This window comes from Typopeltis vanoorti, chromosome 6 (genome assembly GCF_054136105.1).
Source record: "Typopeltis vanoorti isolate ZY-2024b chromosome 6, IOZ_Tvanoo_1.0, whole genome shotgun sequence".
Lineage (NCBI taxonomy): Eukaryota > Metazoa > Arthropoda > Arachnida > Uropygi > Thelyphonidae > Typopeltis > Typopeltis vanoorti.
The window spans coordinates 131,557,856-131,576,424 of NC_143554.1; the positions used below are offsets into that span (position 1 = coordinate 131,557,856).

At 36.5% G+C, this 18,569-nt stretch overlaps 1 protein-coding gene across 1 annotated transcript in view; it reads right to left on the minus strand.

Moving 5' to 3' along the window:
- Positions 1 to 3,334: 3,334 nt before the first annotated feature.
- The window catches only part of LOC150105953 (ankyrin repeat and BTB/POZ domain-containing protein 2), a 228,455-nt gene continuing 213,220 nt past the window's right edge, over positions 3,335 to 18,569 (minus strand). The window contains exon 16 of the mRNA XM_090394597.1: positions 3,335 to 4,044. Coding sequence (XP_090250723.1) covers positions 3,718 to 4,044 — 327 coding nt within the window. The 3' untranslated portion in view covers positions 3,335 to 3,717. The remainder of the gene's footprint in view (positions 4,045 to 18,569) is intronic.

Below are 18,569 nucleotides of genomic sequence, written 5' to 3' on the forward strand. Positions count from 1 at the left end.
TTCACTGATAATGATCTCAAGCTATCAATGAGTCAAGGCTTGAGAGATCGAGAGAGAGTACAGCTGGCAATTGCTGCCATCTCGTGGCACTAAACCCTAACACTCATATTATTGTCTGTATTAGTGTGCATCCTATGGTGGATTTTTTGATATATGGGGTTAAACACTAGTTTCCGGGAGGGGAAAAAACCTTGCTAGACCATGCCAAAGATTGACTAACTCAGTAACCAGCTGAAGAAAAGCTTAAAAAAAAGAAAAAAGAAATAAATAAAAAATAAAAATAAATAAATTCCTCTAGTCCGCAACTACAATCAAACTTGTAACACTCTTTCTTCAGATAGCCTAATGCTATATAGATGCAAATTCTATTTCCACAGGGACTTGATATTGAATTACATTACAAAATTATTTGATATTAAGGTTAATTAACATATATATATAGCAAGTAAATAATTTAAAATAAAAAAATTAACAGATAATTTGTTTTATGTTTTATAAAACATCTCCATCAGGAGTTCAAAAACTGTAATAACAGAAATTTGAATGCAACTGCACCTTGAAATGCAAGTAATAAGAATGGTATCTTTTTGACATCTGCAGTCAAAAATTCCTAGGATAAACACTATTGAAAAACATCAAAAAAAAAAAAAATCATACAGTTAAAGATAACAATTTCCAAACTTTAAGAATAGAAAGACAGTCATTATGATTTAGGTTTGGCTATTACAGCAGGATTTCTGTACTTGCTTTGAATAAATGTTCAAATTGATGAATACTATTATATAGTAATTAAGTGTTATTCCAAAGGATTCCATGATTAGCTAATAGAATTCTAATTTAATGTTTAGCTAATCTAGATTTATGAGGTGTAATCTACTAAACATGGCTCTAATGTTCTGAAATACATTTTCATCTGATCTCCCTATCTGACCATAATAATATAACTTACAAACCATGGAACTTGGTAAACATCAGGGACCAAGAATGGATTTTCTTCTTATTTCTTGAGAATAAGACTCCCCCCTCTCCCCCAGACCTGTCAATAGATGATAATTTTTTCCCCCCAAAATGAGTTAGTTTATTCTTTTTATATTCTTTTTCTTTTAATTTAGTTGTTGATTATATTATTTTATTCTTCTGTTAAAAAAGTACATGGCTATTTGATGAATCATGATTAAATGTCATATGCATCTTTTATGTTCATCACCTTATGACATTATCATATGTATCTTTCCAGATGAGATTGCCTAAAGGTCAAAACTAGATAAATGGGAGAGACATCTACTTTTTTGTGGAGAAATGATCAGAACTTCTAACCTAATGTCCAATCCTTTCCCATTCATGGTGAACTTAGTTAGCAGGTATCTGCAAGGATACTGCACGAACAAGGATGGGATGGCAAATTGGAATTTAGTAAGTTAAACTGTATTCAGCATTGGCTTAAGCCAAAAAAATGAAATGATGATATAACAAGAGGAAATGGCATGCAGACTGGAGCATTTCCCAGTTAAACAAGGCCTATGTTGTTTTTGACAAGGAATCAGGATGAACAGTGAAAGTCAGTTACCAGAACAAACTTAAACTCAACATCAGCAGAATTCTAGCGATTATGATCAGAGAAAGAAAGGAGTAGCTATATTATTCAAGAATAAACATGAAAATAATGTTCTTGAATGGCAGGTCATTTAAAGTAGAGTAATGTGAGCAAACATCGAAACGGAGAACTGGAACAATGAGACAAAGTCTCATTGTCTACTTTTGTTTATGTGCCTATGCCCCCCCCCCCATAGAATGTGTTACTAAGGAGAAAGTGAAGAAAATTTTGAGTTATTAGAGAGGCAGTGGACATAAAGAAAAAGGAAATGTTGGTCCTTTTTCAGATCAAAATGGCAGAGTAGGAAATGAATATGGGATATACAGAAATGTTTTGGAAAAAGTTTGAGAAATGGACAAAGCTAATGATTTTTGTAAGCACCTGCTGGATATCCATTCCACTAAACCAAATATGTTGACACAAATGAAATAATAAATTCTAATTAAAGCATTATTGTGTCTATTGCTGTAAGGATGCAAGACTATAATTTTATGTAAGGATGGTGAAGATGCGGACAGCTTGGAACCCATGCCTTCTCTCACACAGGTTATGTATTGATTTTATGACTGGATATGTTCTATGGCAAGTACAAGAAAATTCCATATATTTATTATTATTATTATCATCATCTAATCTCCATGGAGTCAGAGACTCATTGTGGAAGGTACACACTATTGCACACAATGCTCATCCAATCGTGTCTTAACTGATTCAGTGTGTCTACATTCACAACACATTCAGGCAATGCATTCCGCTCACCAGCCATGCAAAGAACCTGCTCCTTACTCCTCTGCTCAAAATAAAACACGCAGCCAACAGGATTTGAATTCACAAATTCTAATAAAATTGAGTACTTATACATCTACCTTGTTTTTGTAGTTTTTTTTTTTTTCATTGTTAACAAAGTATATTGATAATTACTGCAATATGGCACTTGGGTGAAAGAATATAAGCATAACAGGTTTCATTAAAAAAAAAAAAAAATGGAGGCACTCTAATTAAAAACTAAGTGCTTTATCACATATTATCTCCTTCAACCTTAAAATATTAAACCATGCTTTTCGCTGATCCTAATATAAAACAACAACAAAAAAAAAAAACTTTGTACTTTTCCCACAGACAATAGCTTGTTCAAAAAATTTAGGAAAATTCCATTACCCTATTATGATAATATTCTACAATTCCTACAATCAATCGATTAATGACACAGCTTGATAGATTTTGATATTAAATATCTTTGTGCATTTCTTTTCTTTAAATCTTATCAGTTACTAAAAGTGAAATATTTATACAATAATCATTGTATGTAGGGACTTATGTGACAAAGAGAAACAGCATAATGAACTGTTCCCTCTAAAATAAAACTTAAATCTACAAAGAATTAATTACAGTTAAGTATGCTAAGAAATAGCCTCTCAGTAAATCCATATTATGCTGTTAATGTCACGGTGGGTTATTCTGAGGTAGAGATTATATGAATGTTATAGAATAAAAAATAAAATTAAAAACAAAATATCTGTACAATATATGGCAGCTTGTTTTAGATAAGCCTTTTTTTTTTCTTTACCCCCCCCCCCTCACTTTTATGTTGCAGTACTCATTCTTAAAAAAAGTCAAGCCCTATATTATACTTTAAATATAAAAGAAATATAATAGATATCTTCCTATTATAAGAGATAATAAAAAATAGGATACAATGTAAATGTTCAGAGGCTGGTTTCTGGGTTAGTAGTCAACAGTCCCAGCAATAGAAGAGAATCCTGAAGTCAGTGAAAATTATTGTGAGAATAACATTTATACAGTAAATAAGTCTTCATCAGCACATTTGGCACTTGAGTCTTGTATAACTTTGCTGCTCCAACAACAGTTTCGTGGCCAGAAGGCACTTGAGAGAGTTCAATATGTGACTCATCTAATTGGCACATACTGAAAGACATATGTCTGTAATTTTTTTAAATGCAGAACATCTTTTCTTTCTGCAATACACTAAAGAAATTTCCAAAGAAGTTTTTTTATTTTCTGTTTAAGTATGGTCCACATATGCTGTGCATATACGACACTGGCTATATATAGACACACATACATCCACAATTTCTCTAGGTCACCAGTCTCTTGAAGAGTGCTTAACTTTTGCTCACAGCTACTAGTTTGGTACCTTGAGACCGTTCTTTAATTCTGGCTTGTAAGGTTAGCAGCAGCCCGCTTAGAACATCATGGTTATGCAACTTTTTCCCAAAAATCAGTTTACGAACACTGTCATCATAAGTTAGAAGCGCAACCATGTTCTGTAGTAGAAATCCTTGACAATATTCTAAGAGGTAGAGGGCATTATACACCTTGGCATGAATGTATATAGAAACTACATTATCCAAGTCTACAAATTTTGAACTACAAGCTTCACAGAACCTCAGCAGACCATCAAGTTGGAAAAAACTTGCTGCAGCCATCAGCTATATTAAGAAAAAAAAAGTGAACATTTAAAAGAATAAAATATAAGTAATATCATTTAAGCAAACTTAAATCCAACTACAATTAAAATATGGTTCCTAAATCTACAAAAAAATGAGAAGAATCGTTCATTTACTGTATTAATAATACTACATCTCTGTAACAGAGAATTGTGTATGTTAAAGATACCAAGCTATTTTAAACCTGGTTTTACTCCATTTCCCAAGTAAGCAAACAGACAAACAAGTCAAGTTTGCACGTGCAAGTGTTGCAAGTCTAGCTGACCCTGTACGTAGTGCAAGACCAAGGTAACTCATGGTAAAAGTAGAATAAGCTCTGATCACTAATCTTAATATTTACCCATAATGCAAAGCACATCTCCTCCAGGAGATGTGCTTTGCATTATGGTGCTTTGTATTAAAGGCAAGGGGTCACTACCCAGACCAGTTTCGACCTTTATTGAGATGTATTTAAGTAAAGACCTCTCTAAAAATTAGGACAATTCCTAGACCACTCCATAGTGGCCGAAAGACCGTCCAACTCAGCGTTGTTCCACTCAGTGACAGAATCACTCCGTCACCGAGAAGAACTTCTCAGCGTTGGCTCTAACCAGTGGCAGGCTCACCCCACCACCAGCTAGAGCCATAATCTCAGCGGTGGCCCTACTTAGAGACAGGCAAAAACCTATCCCCAAGCAGAGCCTCTCAAAGCCCCCCCAACCAGTTCCGACCCTTATCGAGGTCGGATCAGTGGGAGCCAGGCTAGAAATACCAAGATTTTAGTAACAGAGCGTATAAGTATTTTACCAGAACAAGTTACCCTAAGGTGTTTTAACCTAATCTTCTTAGTTATGGGTAAATAGTTTGCATTGTGGGTAAATATTAAGATTATTGATCAGAGCTTATTCTACTTTTACCATGAATTGCTTTGGTTTTGCACTACGTGCAGGGTCAGCTAAACTTGCAACACTTGCAGGCAAACTTGACTTGTTTGTCTGTTTGCTTACTTGGGAAATGGAGTAAAACCAGGTTTAAAATAGCTTGGTATCTTTAACATTTATTATACCCAAGGTAAAATACTTTCTACATTTATATCTCCTCCTGAGATTTTTATTTAATAAGGTTAAAACACCTTAGGGTAACTTGTTCTGGTAAAATACTTATAAGCTCTGTATTACTAAAATCTTGGTATTTCTAGCCTGGCTCCCACTGATGAGACCTTGATAGGGGCCGGAACTGGTGGGGGCTGGCCTTGAGAGGCTCTGCTTGGGGATAGGTTTTTGCCTGTCTCTGAGTAGGGCCACCACTGAGATTATGGCTCTGGCTGGTGGTGGGGTGAGCCTGCCACTGGGTAGAGCCAACGCTGAGAAGTTCTTCTCGGTGACAGGGTGAACCTGTCGCTGAGTGGAACAATGCCGAGTTGGACGGTCTTTTGGTCACTATGGAGTGGTCTAGGGATCGTCCTAATTTTTAGAGAGGTCTTTACTTAAATACGCCTCGATAAAGGTCGAAACCGGTCTGGGTAGTGGCTCCTTGCCTTTAATACAAAGCATCATACATCTCCTCCAGGAGATGTGCTTTGCATTATGGGTAAATATTAAGATTAGTTATCAGAGCTTATTCTACTTTTACCATGAGTTGCTTTGGTTTTGCACTACGTGCAGGGTCAGCTAGACTTGCAACACTTGCAGGCGCAAACTTGACTTGTTTGTCTGTTTGCTTACTTGGGAAATGGAGTAAAACCAGGTTTAAAATAGCTTGGTATCTTTAACATTTATTATACCCAAGGTAAAATACTTTCTACAGAGAATTGTGGCATTTGAATGCCCACTAAAAAAAATATAAATATGGGCACAAATAGAGAAACTAATGACCACAAGACAAAATATAGCAGGGCAAAATGCTTTTAAGTGAGCATTCATAAATAATTCAGTGTATTGCTATTTGTGTTTATTCACATGGAGATGAACTACAAGCAGGAAGAAGTCCCAACAAAGCATTAAACAAATCATTCCTCTAACAATGGTCATAGCATCAGAAGAGCTGATAATAAGTGAGATGACATCTCTCCCACCAGTTGGAGAGAGTGGCCATGTGGTTTTGACTTGGAAGATGAATAGACATGCAGGTGTATCACAGAAAAGGGAACGTATATGGAATTATAAGGCAGGTAATTATAATAGTCTTAGGTATCAACTAGGGACAGTTCCATGGAGGGCAGAATTGGAAGGTCAGGATATCATTAGTGCTTAGGAAATTGTGAAAGGATATTTTGGCAGCAATAGTAAGCTGTATTCCACGAGTGAAGAAGCAGACACAACTTGGTGTAAAGTGGATAACAAACAATATCAAACAGGAACTGCAGTTGAAAAAGAGATTATGGAAGAGATATAAAGGAGAGAGGTGGAGGGCAGATACACAAAGAATATAAGATGCAGGCCAGGAGAGTGACTAGTATGGTGAGGAAGGCAAAACTGGAATATGAGAAGAGATTGGCACTAAGATCCAAAGAAAATCCTAGGGAATTTTTTAGCTATGTGGCCAGTAGGAGAAATGATTGGAAGAATGACATTGTGAGATAAAAATGGGAATAGAGTAATTGATGCAGAGGACATAGTGGAGTTGTTCAATGAGCACTTTATTGCAGTATTTCATCCTGAAGAAGAAGAAGGTTTTAACACTAGAGGGATAGGGCACATTCAGGGTTTAGAGGTGCAGAGGAGAGTGTGTTCCAAATACTGAGTACTCTGGATACCAGTAAAGCTGTGAGACTGGATGATATTTCACCACGGGTTTTGAGAGAATGTCCTAAAGAAATGACAGCTCCGTTGCCTTTAGGCTCTTCAATAAAACTATGGCTGTGGGAAAGGTACCCAAGGAATGGAAGGAAGTTAAGATAGTGGCATTGCACAAGTGTGGTAGTGTCTATAGGCCAGTTTGTGTGTCATCAGTAGTTGTTAATGACTTGGAGAAATTAGTGAGGGACTGTATGCAGCATTGGGCAGATGAGGGTAGTGTTATTTGTGAGAATCAACATGGATTTGTTAAGGGATACTCTAGCTTTAGTAATATGATGGCCTTTTATAATAAAGTGACAAGAGCAGTTGATGAGGGAAAGCATATACTGCCATTTTTTTAGATTTTGCAAAGGTGTTTGACAGGGTGCCACATGATAAGCTGATATTTAAGTTGCAGCACATGGGTTTAGATGTCAGGTTAGTCAACTGGATTCAATATTGACTGTCTGATAGGTATCAGAGAGTCGTGTATGGTGGGACCATATCAAGGCGGCAGAAGGTTACAAGTGGTGTGCCACAGGGCTCATTACTGGGACCTATATTGTTCAACCTTTATATCAATGGATTGCATCGTCAATGGATTGCAAGGGGATATTTAGTTGTTTGCAGATGATGTGAAGTAAGGAAGGGTTATCAGTAATAGTGCAGATGTGGCAGTCCTACAAAAGGATTTGAATAAACTAGACAGATGGGCTAATGAATGGGGGGTATCAGTTTAATGCAGCAAAATGTAAAGCCTTGAAGTTTGGGAACCATCGATGGGAGGAGCTATACTGGAGGAAGTAGGGGAGAAAGAGATCTAGGGGTGATGATTGATAAAAAACTGAAATTCAGAGAGCATATTGCAAAGGTGCTGAAGGTAACCCAGAGGATTGCTGCAATACTGAGAAGGACGCTGACCTGCAGAGATAAAAGAGTTATCATTCCGTTGTATAAGACCCTGATCAGACCACACTAAGACTATTGTTCTCAGGTTTGGTCCCCAGGATTTGAAGGGGATAAATTAACTGTGGAAAGGGTATAGAGGCAGATAACAAAGATGGTTTCAGGCAGATAACAAAGATGGTTTCAGCTTCCTTTCGTAACTTAAAGGAGTTACGAAAGGAGGCTGTGAGCAAGAGGGTGAGGATTGGTTTATTTGCATGTAGAGTGATTGAACTGTGGAATGCATTTCCTGAGAGAGTGGTTAGAGCAGGAACGGTCAATGGGTTCAAGGAGTTTTATGATAGACTTTGTGTTTCCTGAAAACGACCTCCCACGATGAGTCTTTTGACTCCATGGAGGCCTGGATAATAATAATAATAACAACAACAAAAAAGTTTCACATGACTATGTTGGCATGCAGAATGTAATTGAGTGGCAATCATGAAAAATTTAACATGTAGTGCAAGAAGTCCATTTCTATTTAAAAAATAAAAAATAAATAAAAAACTTGCAAACAAAGAAATGCAGAGAGGTATACATACTGTTAATTTTCTTGTCTTAGAAAATACAGTGACACCTGAGTTGGATAAAGGTAATGAATTTACATGATACTGCTGGACTTTGCAAATGCTTTTGACAGGATACCACATGGAATTCTAATTAATAAATTGAAGCACATGGAGATGGATATAAAGTTGATGAAGTGAGTAAAAGGGTGGTTCATGGATAGACAATGCTGCAAATAGACAATAGACAAATAGAGAATAGGAAACAGAAAGGAAAATGAATGGATAGACAATGCTGCTTCTTGATAGCAATGGTACAGATAGAGACTTCTACCCAAATGGCAAAAGATTGTATAATGCAATTATTATTATTATTATTATTCAGGCCTCCATAGAGTCAAAAGACTCATCGTGGGAGGTCCTTCTAAGAACATAAAGTCTATCAAGACTCATCGAGGGGAGGTCCCCCCCCCCCCTAAGAAACTCAAAGTCTATCATACCACTCTTTAAACTCATTGACCATTCTTGCTCTCACCACTCCATCAGGCAATGCATTCCACGGTTCAACCACCCTCCATGCAAAGAAACCACTCATTATGATACTTATTATTATTATGCAGAATGGAGAATTTAGAATTATTGAGAGAGGCCGTAAACATCGTGCCAAGCACTATCCAACATTCGTACAGTATCTATCATACTTTGCTTTGAACTTATTCATGGTCATGGCACTCACAAGACTCTACGTAACCTATTCCACTCATTCACCACTCTCCAACAAAAAATCTAGTCTTGATTCCCTGCTAACTACACTCCTGCTCAATTTTCAAGAATGGCCGAAATTCTCCCACCATCATACCTGTTCTGAAAAATTTCCTCTGTATTAATCTTGTAAAAACTCTTCAGTAATTTGTTATTTATTTTCACGGTATCAATGACAACACAGAATGATAAGTTAATAAATATTATTCTCTTATCATTCTGTGTTGTCATCGAAGGGGGGGGTCTATTTATTTATTATACCTTATTCTTACTATATTTATCCTTTTTTATTTATATGCCCCCTTCTTTATATCTCTATTTATCTCTTTAATATACTGCCTTCTGCACTTGCCTTCTTATTCTTTGAAAACCAGAAAATTTATTTGAAAAGCTGCACCACTGATGTCTGTTTTCTAGTAACAAGAAGTGTTAAGTGCATTTAGTAGTTTTCCCATTACATTCAAATTATCCCTGATTAATTAATATCTGCAGTCGTGGTCTATTATCTATCCTTTACTATCCTTTCTCCTGGGTTCCCGCTAATAGGCTATAATTTTTTTTTTTCGGAACAGTGCATCAAAAAAATTAAGTATCAGGCGACACTCTGTTAACATTTAAACAACACATTTATTTTACATAAAACAATTTACACTATTATTGCAATAAAGAAAAATTTGCTTAGTTCAGCTCTACATAAAACAATTAGCTTAAAATGCCCTTTCAGTTCATGAAAATTATGTCACATAAATAACCACTCTCTTCCAAATACAAGTTACTACCCTAAGCAATGGTACTTATTAATAAACTGTTACTTCTTAACTGTTATGCACATAAAAAAATATCATTACACACAAAAGTTCTTTCCTTCCGATACTAAGATAATTTTATAGGCAAAATGCACCATTGACAAACAGTTACTGACTGTTACACATATAAATTTCTATTAATTATTAAACATCTAATTTTCAACCATTAACTCTGCTCAATTTCATCAGCCTCAACTTAACAGTCCACTAATAAAGTTGTCCTATAATTCAAGAAAATTGAACAAAAAACGGATCGACTCACTTTATGGCTGCTATCCACTGTGTGCTTGGCTTCGAACTGGAATCCTGATCCTTTTCTCCCACATCAGGTTTTTCTCTCCCTGCTTATTTATTATTATTGTTATTACCACCCCAAGACCTCATGGAGTCAAAGACTCATCTAGGAGGTCCTTTTATCACACACAGCTCATCATACCGTGTTTTAAACACATTCAAACTCTTTGCAGGCACCACATTCTCAAGCAAGGCATTCCAATCATTCACAACTCTGCACGAAAAAAACCTGCCTCTCACTCCCCTACTCACACCCTCTTTATACAGTTTCCAGGGATGACCTCTGGTTCTCCCCTGATCTCCCACTATTCTCTGTAAAACTTCTCCAGCATTGATCCTATAACAACCCCTTACAACTTATGCCGCCATCAGACTTGTTGACAACTTTCTGAGACGGTGTCCTTCCAGTGCACGGGCAAAGATTCTCGGCTTGAGGAGTATTTGCATGCACGCTGAACGTAATGGAGCAATTCTTTCCCGCTCGAAAATTCCTTCTCCTTGGACAATAGCTCCTGGTGAAGAGTTGTCATCAGTCTATGTGATGCCTGGCAGATCGGCTCCTATCATCTTTTCTTTTAGGCCTATGGCATGACTTCTCCTGAAGTTGCGTCATCGATGGCTTATATCTGACGGACAACCGCTGGCGACTTCTCGATAACGACCTCTGGAAAACCAATGAGGAACTCCTGGAACCAATACTTGATCTTCCAGCCAACACCTTTTATTCGCCTTGTGTCGTATCCCTGCATGAAGATATGGGACTCCGAACATTTCGGTGCGGTCCCTTGTTCTTCCACTGACGCTGACCCTTTCTTTGTTCTTCTCGTGTACTCCTTTAATCCTATTTGTTTCGGGCAGCGGACATTTGTCAGTGTTAAACGGACCAAAAGTTTGTCGGTCCGTTTAACACTGACCTTGAGTATTTACAGGTGGACTTTACAAACAAATTTTATGTCCTTATAAGGAGCTAACATATATGGTTTTCTGGTGGCAAGGTATTGCCTTAGTTCAACACATTTCTAGAATTTTAGTTTTAGGGCAGCAAGTACGGACAATTCTCATAGGGATTATTTACATTAACAAACTGTTTTAAATATACATAGACATACAGGTTATTTTTATAACATCCTTACGAGACTTGACTTCTGTAAAAATTGATGTAAGGCTTTCTGGCATTATTAAGCTACATCAAATTTTTACAATACCTGTTCTGAAAAATTTCCTCTGTATTAATCTTGTAAAAACTCTTCAATAATTTGTTATTTATTTTCATGGTATCAATGACAACACTGAATGATAAGTTAATAAATATTATTTTCTTATCATTCTGTGTTGTCATCGATACTGTGAAAATAAATAACATGTTCTGTGAACACATAAGCTTTCCATGCATTTCAGAATTTCTTCAGTAATTTGTATGTCTCAATAGTATCATGCCTTTTCTGCCTGTTAACCAATTTCTGTAACCCACAAATCTTCAACCTGTCCTCATAAGGTTCATTCCATGCTATAGACCTGCTACCATCTTGGTCATTCACCTCCAGATCATCTAGTTACCTCAGTTTCTTGGGGATGAGGCAAAAGAGGATCTGGAGGTGAATGACCAAGATAGTAGCAGGTCTATAGCATGGAATGAACCTTATGAGGACAGGTTGAAGATTTGTGGGTTACAGATATTAGTTAACAGGCAGAAAAGGTGTGATAATATTGAGACATACAAATTACTGAAGAAATTCTGAAATGCGTGGAAAGGTTTATGTGTTCACAGAACATGTTATTTATTTACTAAGGCTCTAAAGAGGTATAATAACCTGCTTGTCTCTGCTCATCAGGGTATTCTTCAGTAACCGAGTAATCTGATAAGCTGCTTAAGCCAGTTTTGCAATATGCCCTCTAAACTTCAATTTCCTATCCACTAACATCCCCAAATCTCTGGCTTCATTAATTTCCTTGAGTACTGATTCCATCAGTGTGGTACACAGCTGGTAATCTTTTCACTGCAAAATGCATAACCTTACACTTTGCCATATTAAACTGACATCCATTCTCCTTTTCCCATCCTGCAAAATTTTAACATCATCTTTATTAACTATTGCTTCACCCAATTTTGTCATAGCAAACAATCAAATAGTTTCTCTAAGATCCTTTCCTATATTGCTGATGTACAAATTAAATAGTAGCAGCCCAAGAACAGAGGCCTGTGGCATGCCACTAGTTACAGGCCTTCTACTGGACTCTACTCTGAATGAACTATGGTCTGATATCTCTCCATGAGCCACCCTTTTACTCACTTCATTAACTATTCCATTCCCATTCCCATGTGCTGCAATTTATTAATGATACTTTGCAAATGCTTTTGCAAAGTTCAGCAGTATCATGTAAATTCATTACCTTCATCCAACTCAGGTATCACTGTACTATAATTAAAAAACATGAGCAAGTTACTGAGGCATGACCTACCCTTAACAAAACCACATTACCCCCCCCCCTACACACCATATAGAATCCCATTTTTGTCCATCCATTCCTGTATTTTTGTCTTGACCAATTTCTCCAATACCTTGACTATGATTACTGATATGCTGATCAGTCGGTAATTTGCTACATCAGTCGTGGAGCCTCCTTTATGGAATGGAATTATTTTCCTTTCTTTCAACCCTAATCTCATTTTGTCTAAAGAGGCAAATAAAAGCTGATGAGTTAATAGTGGATAAATGATGAATGTAGCAGTATATTTGAGCTGTATTAAGAAAGGTGTTTTAAATAGTGTATAGTGTAGCTTTTTTTTTCATTTCATTTATTTCTTGCTGGATATAAGTGTTCTTCAGTATGTTTGTTGTTGTAATTTTGGTTATTTGTGTTCTTGCTACTTGTTTATTCCTACTGCTTCTTTCTGAAAATGACTGCCATAAAGAAGCACACTTGTGCAGCATGGAAAGCTTTGGCACAAAGATTGAGTTTGCTCTGGAATTTTCCCAGTGAATGCGTTGTGAGAATTGTTTCATGTATGCACTGAAAAATGTTGAAGATTTGTGTACTATTAGAGTGAATGAAAAAAAGGAAAGCATTAATGTATAGGGCGGCCATAATTAAAGAAGAGGTGTTCAGAGCCCTGTAGCGAAAAATATATTAGATGAAATTCAACCAAACTTGGTGTGAGTATGCTCTGGAACATGAGTTTTTTATTTACAGAAGTTAAAATTCTGCCACCAGGCATTTGGCACTATAAGCATGTGGTTTGTGATTAATGAAACAGTAATGGCTAGAAGTGCTTCAGAAATTTGGACACTCATGAAGACAGAGATACGAAAACTGGAAGCTTTCGAGATGAAATGTCTCAGAAAAATAAATAAAACAAAATAGACAGAAAAGAAAACAAATGAAACTGTAAGACAAGACCTAAACTATACAGACTTTAATAGATTGGAAGAAAAAAGAAAAAAAAGGAAGACCAAGAACTAAATGGATAACATTACTAAAGGTTAACTCCAGACTACAAACCTATAGACAGCTCACCACCCATGCAAGAAACTGAAACTCCTGGAGGTTGTTGTGGAAACACAGAAGACTCAACCTATCCCCAACAGAAGAGGACATTAAGTAATGGCTAGAAAAGACACAACAAATCAATTTTCATGTTTGTATAAATTACAGATGCAGTTCAATATGTCCTCCTTTCAGATGTTCTAAGAACTTCATTCTGTGAATAACATTTTCTACAGTGGAACTCAACATATCTGCATTGATTTGCCTCACATGCTGCGTTATTCTGTCTTTCAAGGTTGCTAAATCAGGAACATCCTTCATACACCAAGCATTTGAGATAGCCCCACAACCAAAAGTCACAGAGGTTGAGATCAGGTAAACAAGGTGGCCATGCTGTGGGAAATGAATGACAAATCACTCTGTGTTTTATGAAGTGTTTTCATAACATTCGCTGTACTGGCAATCCAATGTGATGGTGCTCCATCCTGCATGAATATGGTAGAGCCAAGGCATATTCTTTGCTGCAGTTGCAGAACAACAAATTTGAGCAGCATCTGTTGATACCTAACAGCAGAGATGGTACAAGTCACTGGTCCTGTTGGGAAAAGTTCTTCGAAAAAATATGGACTCATAATAAATGATGCAGTGAAACTACACCGCACTGTGACTTTCAGTGAATGTAAAGGGGTCTGATGGAACACATGAGGGTTATTCGTAGCCCAAATGCAGCAAATGTGTGAGTTAACACTACTTTTTGGATAAAAATGTGCCTCTTCATTCTGCAAGATCTTCCATGGCCATGAATCATCCACCCCATTCTGCATCACCATGAAGCAAAGCTTGAGTATAGGAGATCTTGTAGGGGAAAAACCTCAGCATTTAATGCAGGATTTTCCAGACAGTTGAGTATAGCATGTCCAGTTGACTTGATATTGCCTGAGCACTGCTGGACCTTCATGTGTTATTCATTCCATGTTCCAGTTGCAACTTCGTCAACTTGTTGAGGAATAATCTGCTTGCACCCTCATCCTGGCCTCACTTCTAAAGATCCACTATTTTCAAATCATAAAATAATTTTTTCTATGATTTGTTATTGTCATTGGACCTTTCATCTATCCTTCAAATGCCGGAATTCTCGAAGCACAGCATTAGCATTACCATGCTGTTGATAGTAAAGCTTGGCTAGCAATGCACGTTCCAGTAAGGTGAGATCCACAGCACTTCAGTCTTATCAGAATGATAAGAATCTGTTTCACTCTTCCTTATATCCATCAACTCGTCAGTAGAAACAGTGAGATTATGCAAATATCGTGTGCTTATAGTGCCAAACGTCCCCTGGTATCAGAATTTTATACTATTTTTTTATCTTCTGTAAATAAAAACCCAATGTTCCAGAGTGTAATTACACCAAATTTGGTTGAATTTCATCCAATACATTTTTTTTTGTTGCAGGCACTACAGGGCTCTGAATACCTCCTCTTTAATTATGGCCAACCTGTATGTGAAAGGTGTAATGATAGGTTAGAGTGTTTCGAAATGTGAGTTAGTGTTGTAAACAAAAATCACATGGAAGTGTTAATCATGATTACAAAGGGAGTGGAAGAGCTTAGGCAAGAGTTGATGAAAATAAAAAGTGAAATGAAGCAACTGAAAGATGAGATTAAACATCTAAAGATGCAGTTGGTTGATTTGAATATGAAGGTAGTTAGTATTATGAAAAAAGGAGTCAGAGGATAACTGTATAGCATTGTATGGTGACTCAACCATTAGAGGTGTTATGACTAATCAAATACATGAAACATCCTTTCCTGGAGGAACACTGAAATAAATAACTAATACTTTGTGGAGAAGGAAAGAACAAGCATCACAATTAGTGGTAGTTCTGGGCACGAATGATTTATTTGGTGAAAAAAGGAATGTTGATAGATTTGAAAGGTAAAGGATAATAGTATTGTTGGGAAAGTTGTTAGCATATTGCCCAGATATGACAACAGTGAGTTGAGAAGGAAAAAAAGACATAATGAATAGCAAAATGGCTGAGTTATGTGAGGCAAAGGGGGGTTTCAGTTCGTGAATCTGTGGAGTGAATTTGAAGGGAAGTTGGAATAATTTAATGTTGATGGAACTGCATTTGAATGGGTTTGGTGTTGAACATTTAAAAAGTACTACTGTTTGCTGAGAAGGCACAGAATCAAGAAATTAGTGTACTAATGATCAAAGGGTGTTGGGAAGCAGGATAGCACAACCCAATGGTTTGTGCAGCAGGAGGATGATGGATGCGAGGTTGAAGATGTGACTGTGACGACAAGGTGATGGAATGCATAAAGGTGTGGATGAGATAGGGATGAATGACAATAAGAGTGATGATCAGGGAAATGGGAGTGGAGAGGTGTGATATAGCAGCTAGAATATAGAATGTTCGTGTTGGTAGAATGACCTGAAAGAGAGGGAAATTACACTGGCCAACAAAAAAATTTTTTTTTTCTGCTGATTATGATCTGACACATGTTTTTTACTAATTTGGGTGCGCTGATTTCAAATATCAAACCATTTCCCTCTATCACGGCAGGTTTTTCCTCTATGGCATTTTCTTTTTGCTAATTTGTAAGTTTTTGATAGTTTTAAGGAGGCAGTACTATATAGAGGATCAAAAAAATCAATTTTTTAATATTATTTTCTGAAAGTATGTACTTTTAAAAATCTGTTCCTAACTTTTTATCAAGAAATTCGAAAAATTCCCGAAGATATAGCCTATCATTCAAAGTGGTGCGCAGATCAGAATTGGTGCGCTCACCGCTCTCGCTTGTTAGTAAACGAATAAATGCGTAAGAACCTGCAACGGCATGTACTGGCGCTTTGAATGCGAGAGAGTCCAATAACCGACCTAATACATTTAGGTGATGAAAAGTAGGTGATGACAAATGCCTAAAACAAATGAATGCTATATGTCATAGCGGACAAAGAACGCTATGACATATAGCATTCATTAATGATCGATTAACGATTGACTGATCAAAATCAGTCAATCGTTAATCGATCGTGAAAGTATGATGAGCGCTTATAACGTTTCAATAAGTCTCTGTTTTTTTTTGTCTTGTTAATTGCATGTTAGTTGGCAGTGAAGAAAATACATCATGTCTACTACTCGAAATTGTGTCAATAGTGTAGATTCCTTCTGCTACATTTGTGGCAGCTTTACTGTTCCCAGTCAAAGGACAAATATCACTGATTTCGTTAAGAAGGTGTACTTTGCATACTTTGACGTAAAAATTGATTGCAGATCAGGACAAGTCATGGGCTCCGAATAAAGTGTGTAAGTCATGTGTAGAAAATTTACGACAGTGGAGCAAGGGAAAACGCCAAAAATTAGCTTTTGGCATTTCAATGATTTGGCATGAACTGAAAAATCACGTAGATGATTGCTATTTTTGTTTAGTTCAGACTTCTGGTTATAATAAGAAGAATAAGAAAAAAATTGTGTATCCAAATCTCGACTCAGCAATTCAGCCAGTTGCTCATTCCAATGAAATAGCCGTGCCAATTTATAAAGGACTTCCTTTACTTGAGAACGAGCATGATCGGGATATGCCAGATGTTCTTGAGGAGCAAGACCCGGATGTTGATTTAGACAATGAAAATTTAATTTCTAGTTCTGGACCGCAACGTTTTACTCAAGCAGAATTGAATGACTTAGTAAGAGATTTGGGCCTATCAAAGGAATCATCGGAATTGTTAGCTTCAAGATTAAATGAAAAAAACTTACTGGAGCAAGATACGAAGATAACTTTTAATCGTAGCAGAGAAAGGAAAAGAAAAAAATAAAAGGGAAAATAAGAAAGGGATTGCCAAAACAGAACACACAACAGAAATTGCTACAAACAAAAATTTATTCCCTGAAACTTATGTGTAAGTAAAATTGTTATTTTTTTATAAATATTCTTGTAATTTTTAATGAATATTGTTAAGTAGTTATGTATCTAATTATCAGCCTCTCTCGCATTCAAAGCGCCAATACGTGCCATTGCAGGTTCTTACGCATTTATTCGTTTACTAACAAGCGAGAGTGGTGAGCGCTCCGATTCTGATCTGCGCACCGCTTTGAATAATAGGCTATATCTTCAGGAATTTTTCGAATTTCTTGATAAAAAGTTAGGAACAGATTTTTAAAAGTACATACTTTCAGAAAATAATATTAAAAAATCGATTTTTTTGATCCTCTAAATAGTACTGCCTCCTTAACACTATCAAAAACTTACAAATTAGCAAAAAGAAAATGCCATAGAGGAAAAACCTGCCGTGATAGAGAAAAATGGGTTTAATATTTGAAATCAGCACACCCAAATTAGTAAAAAACAAGTCTCATATAAAAGTCAGCAAAAATTGTGTTGGACTGTGTTATTATTATGTCTCTATACAAATGGAAGCAGTATTCGAAATAAGAGAGATGAGTTTGTTGCATTGATCGAGTCAGTATGCCCAAAGATAATCAGTATAAGTAAAACTTGGTGATCTGAGGATGATGTATACTATCAGGAATAGAAATGGAAGGATATACAATTTTCTGGAAGGAAGAGAAGTTGAAAGGAGGAGGAAGTATAAAGCAAGTGATTATAGGAAGCTCTGTAATCAGTTAGCATCAGTATGTTGGATAGATGAGCTGAGCAGAAAAGATGGTGACAGTGCATGGAAATTCAAAAGGCAGTATCTGACACAAGCAAATAAGCAATTAACCATTGGTAAGTAATGCATACCAATGGTTAAGTGAGCAAATAGAGTAGGTGTGAAATGGTTGTATATTGAAATCAAGCAAGTGGTGTTGGAAAAGAAAATGCTATGCAGGAGATACAAGACAGTTGATGGTGACTGGATCCATGAAGAGTGTAAAGAGCAGGCTAGGAAGGTGATGAGTATTGTAAAGAAAGAAAAGGTGCAGTATGAAAGGAGATTGGCTG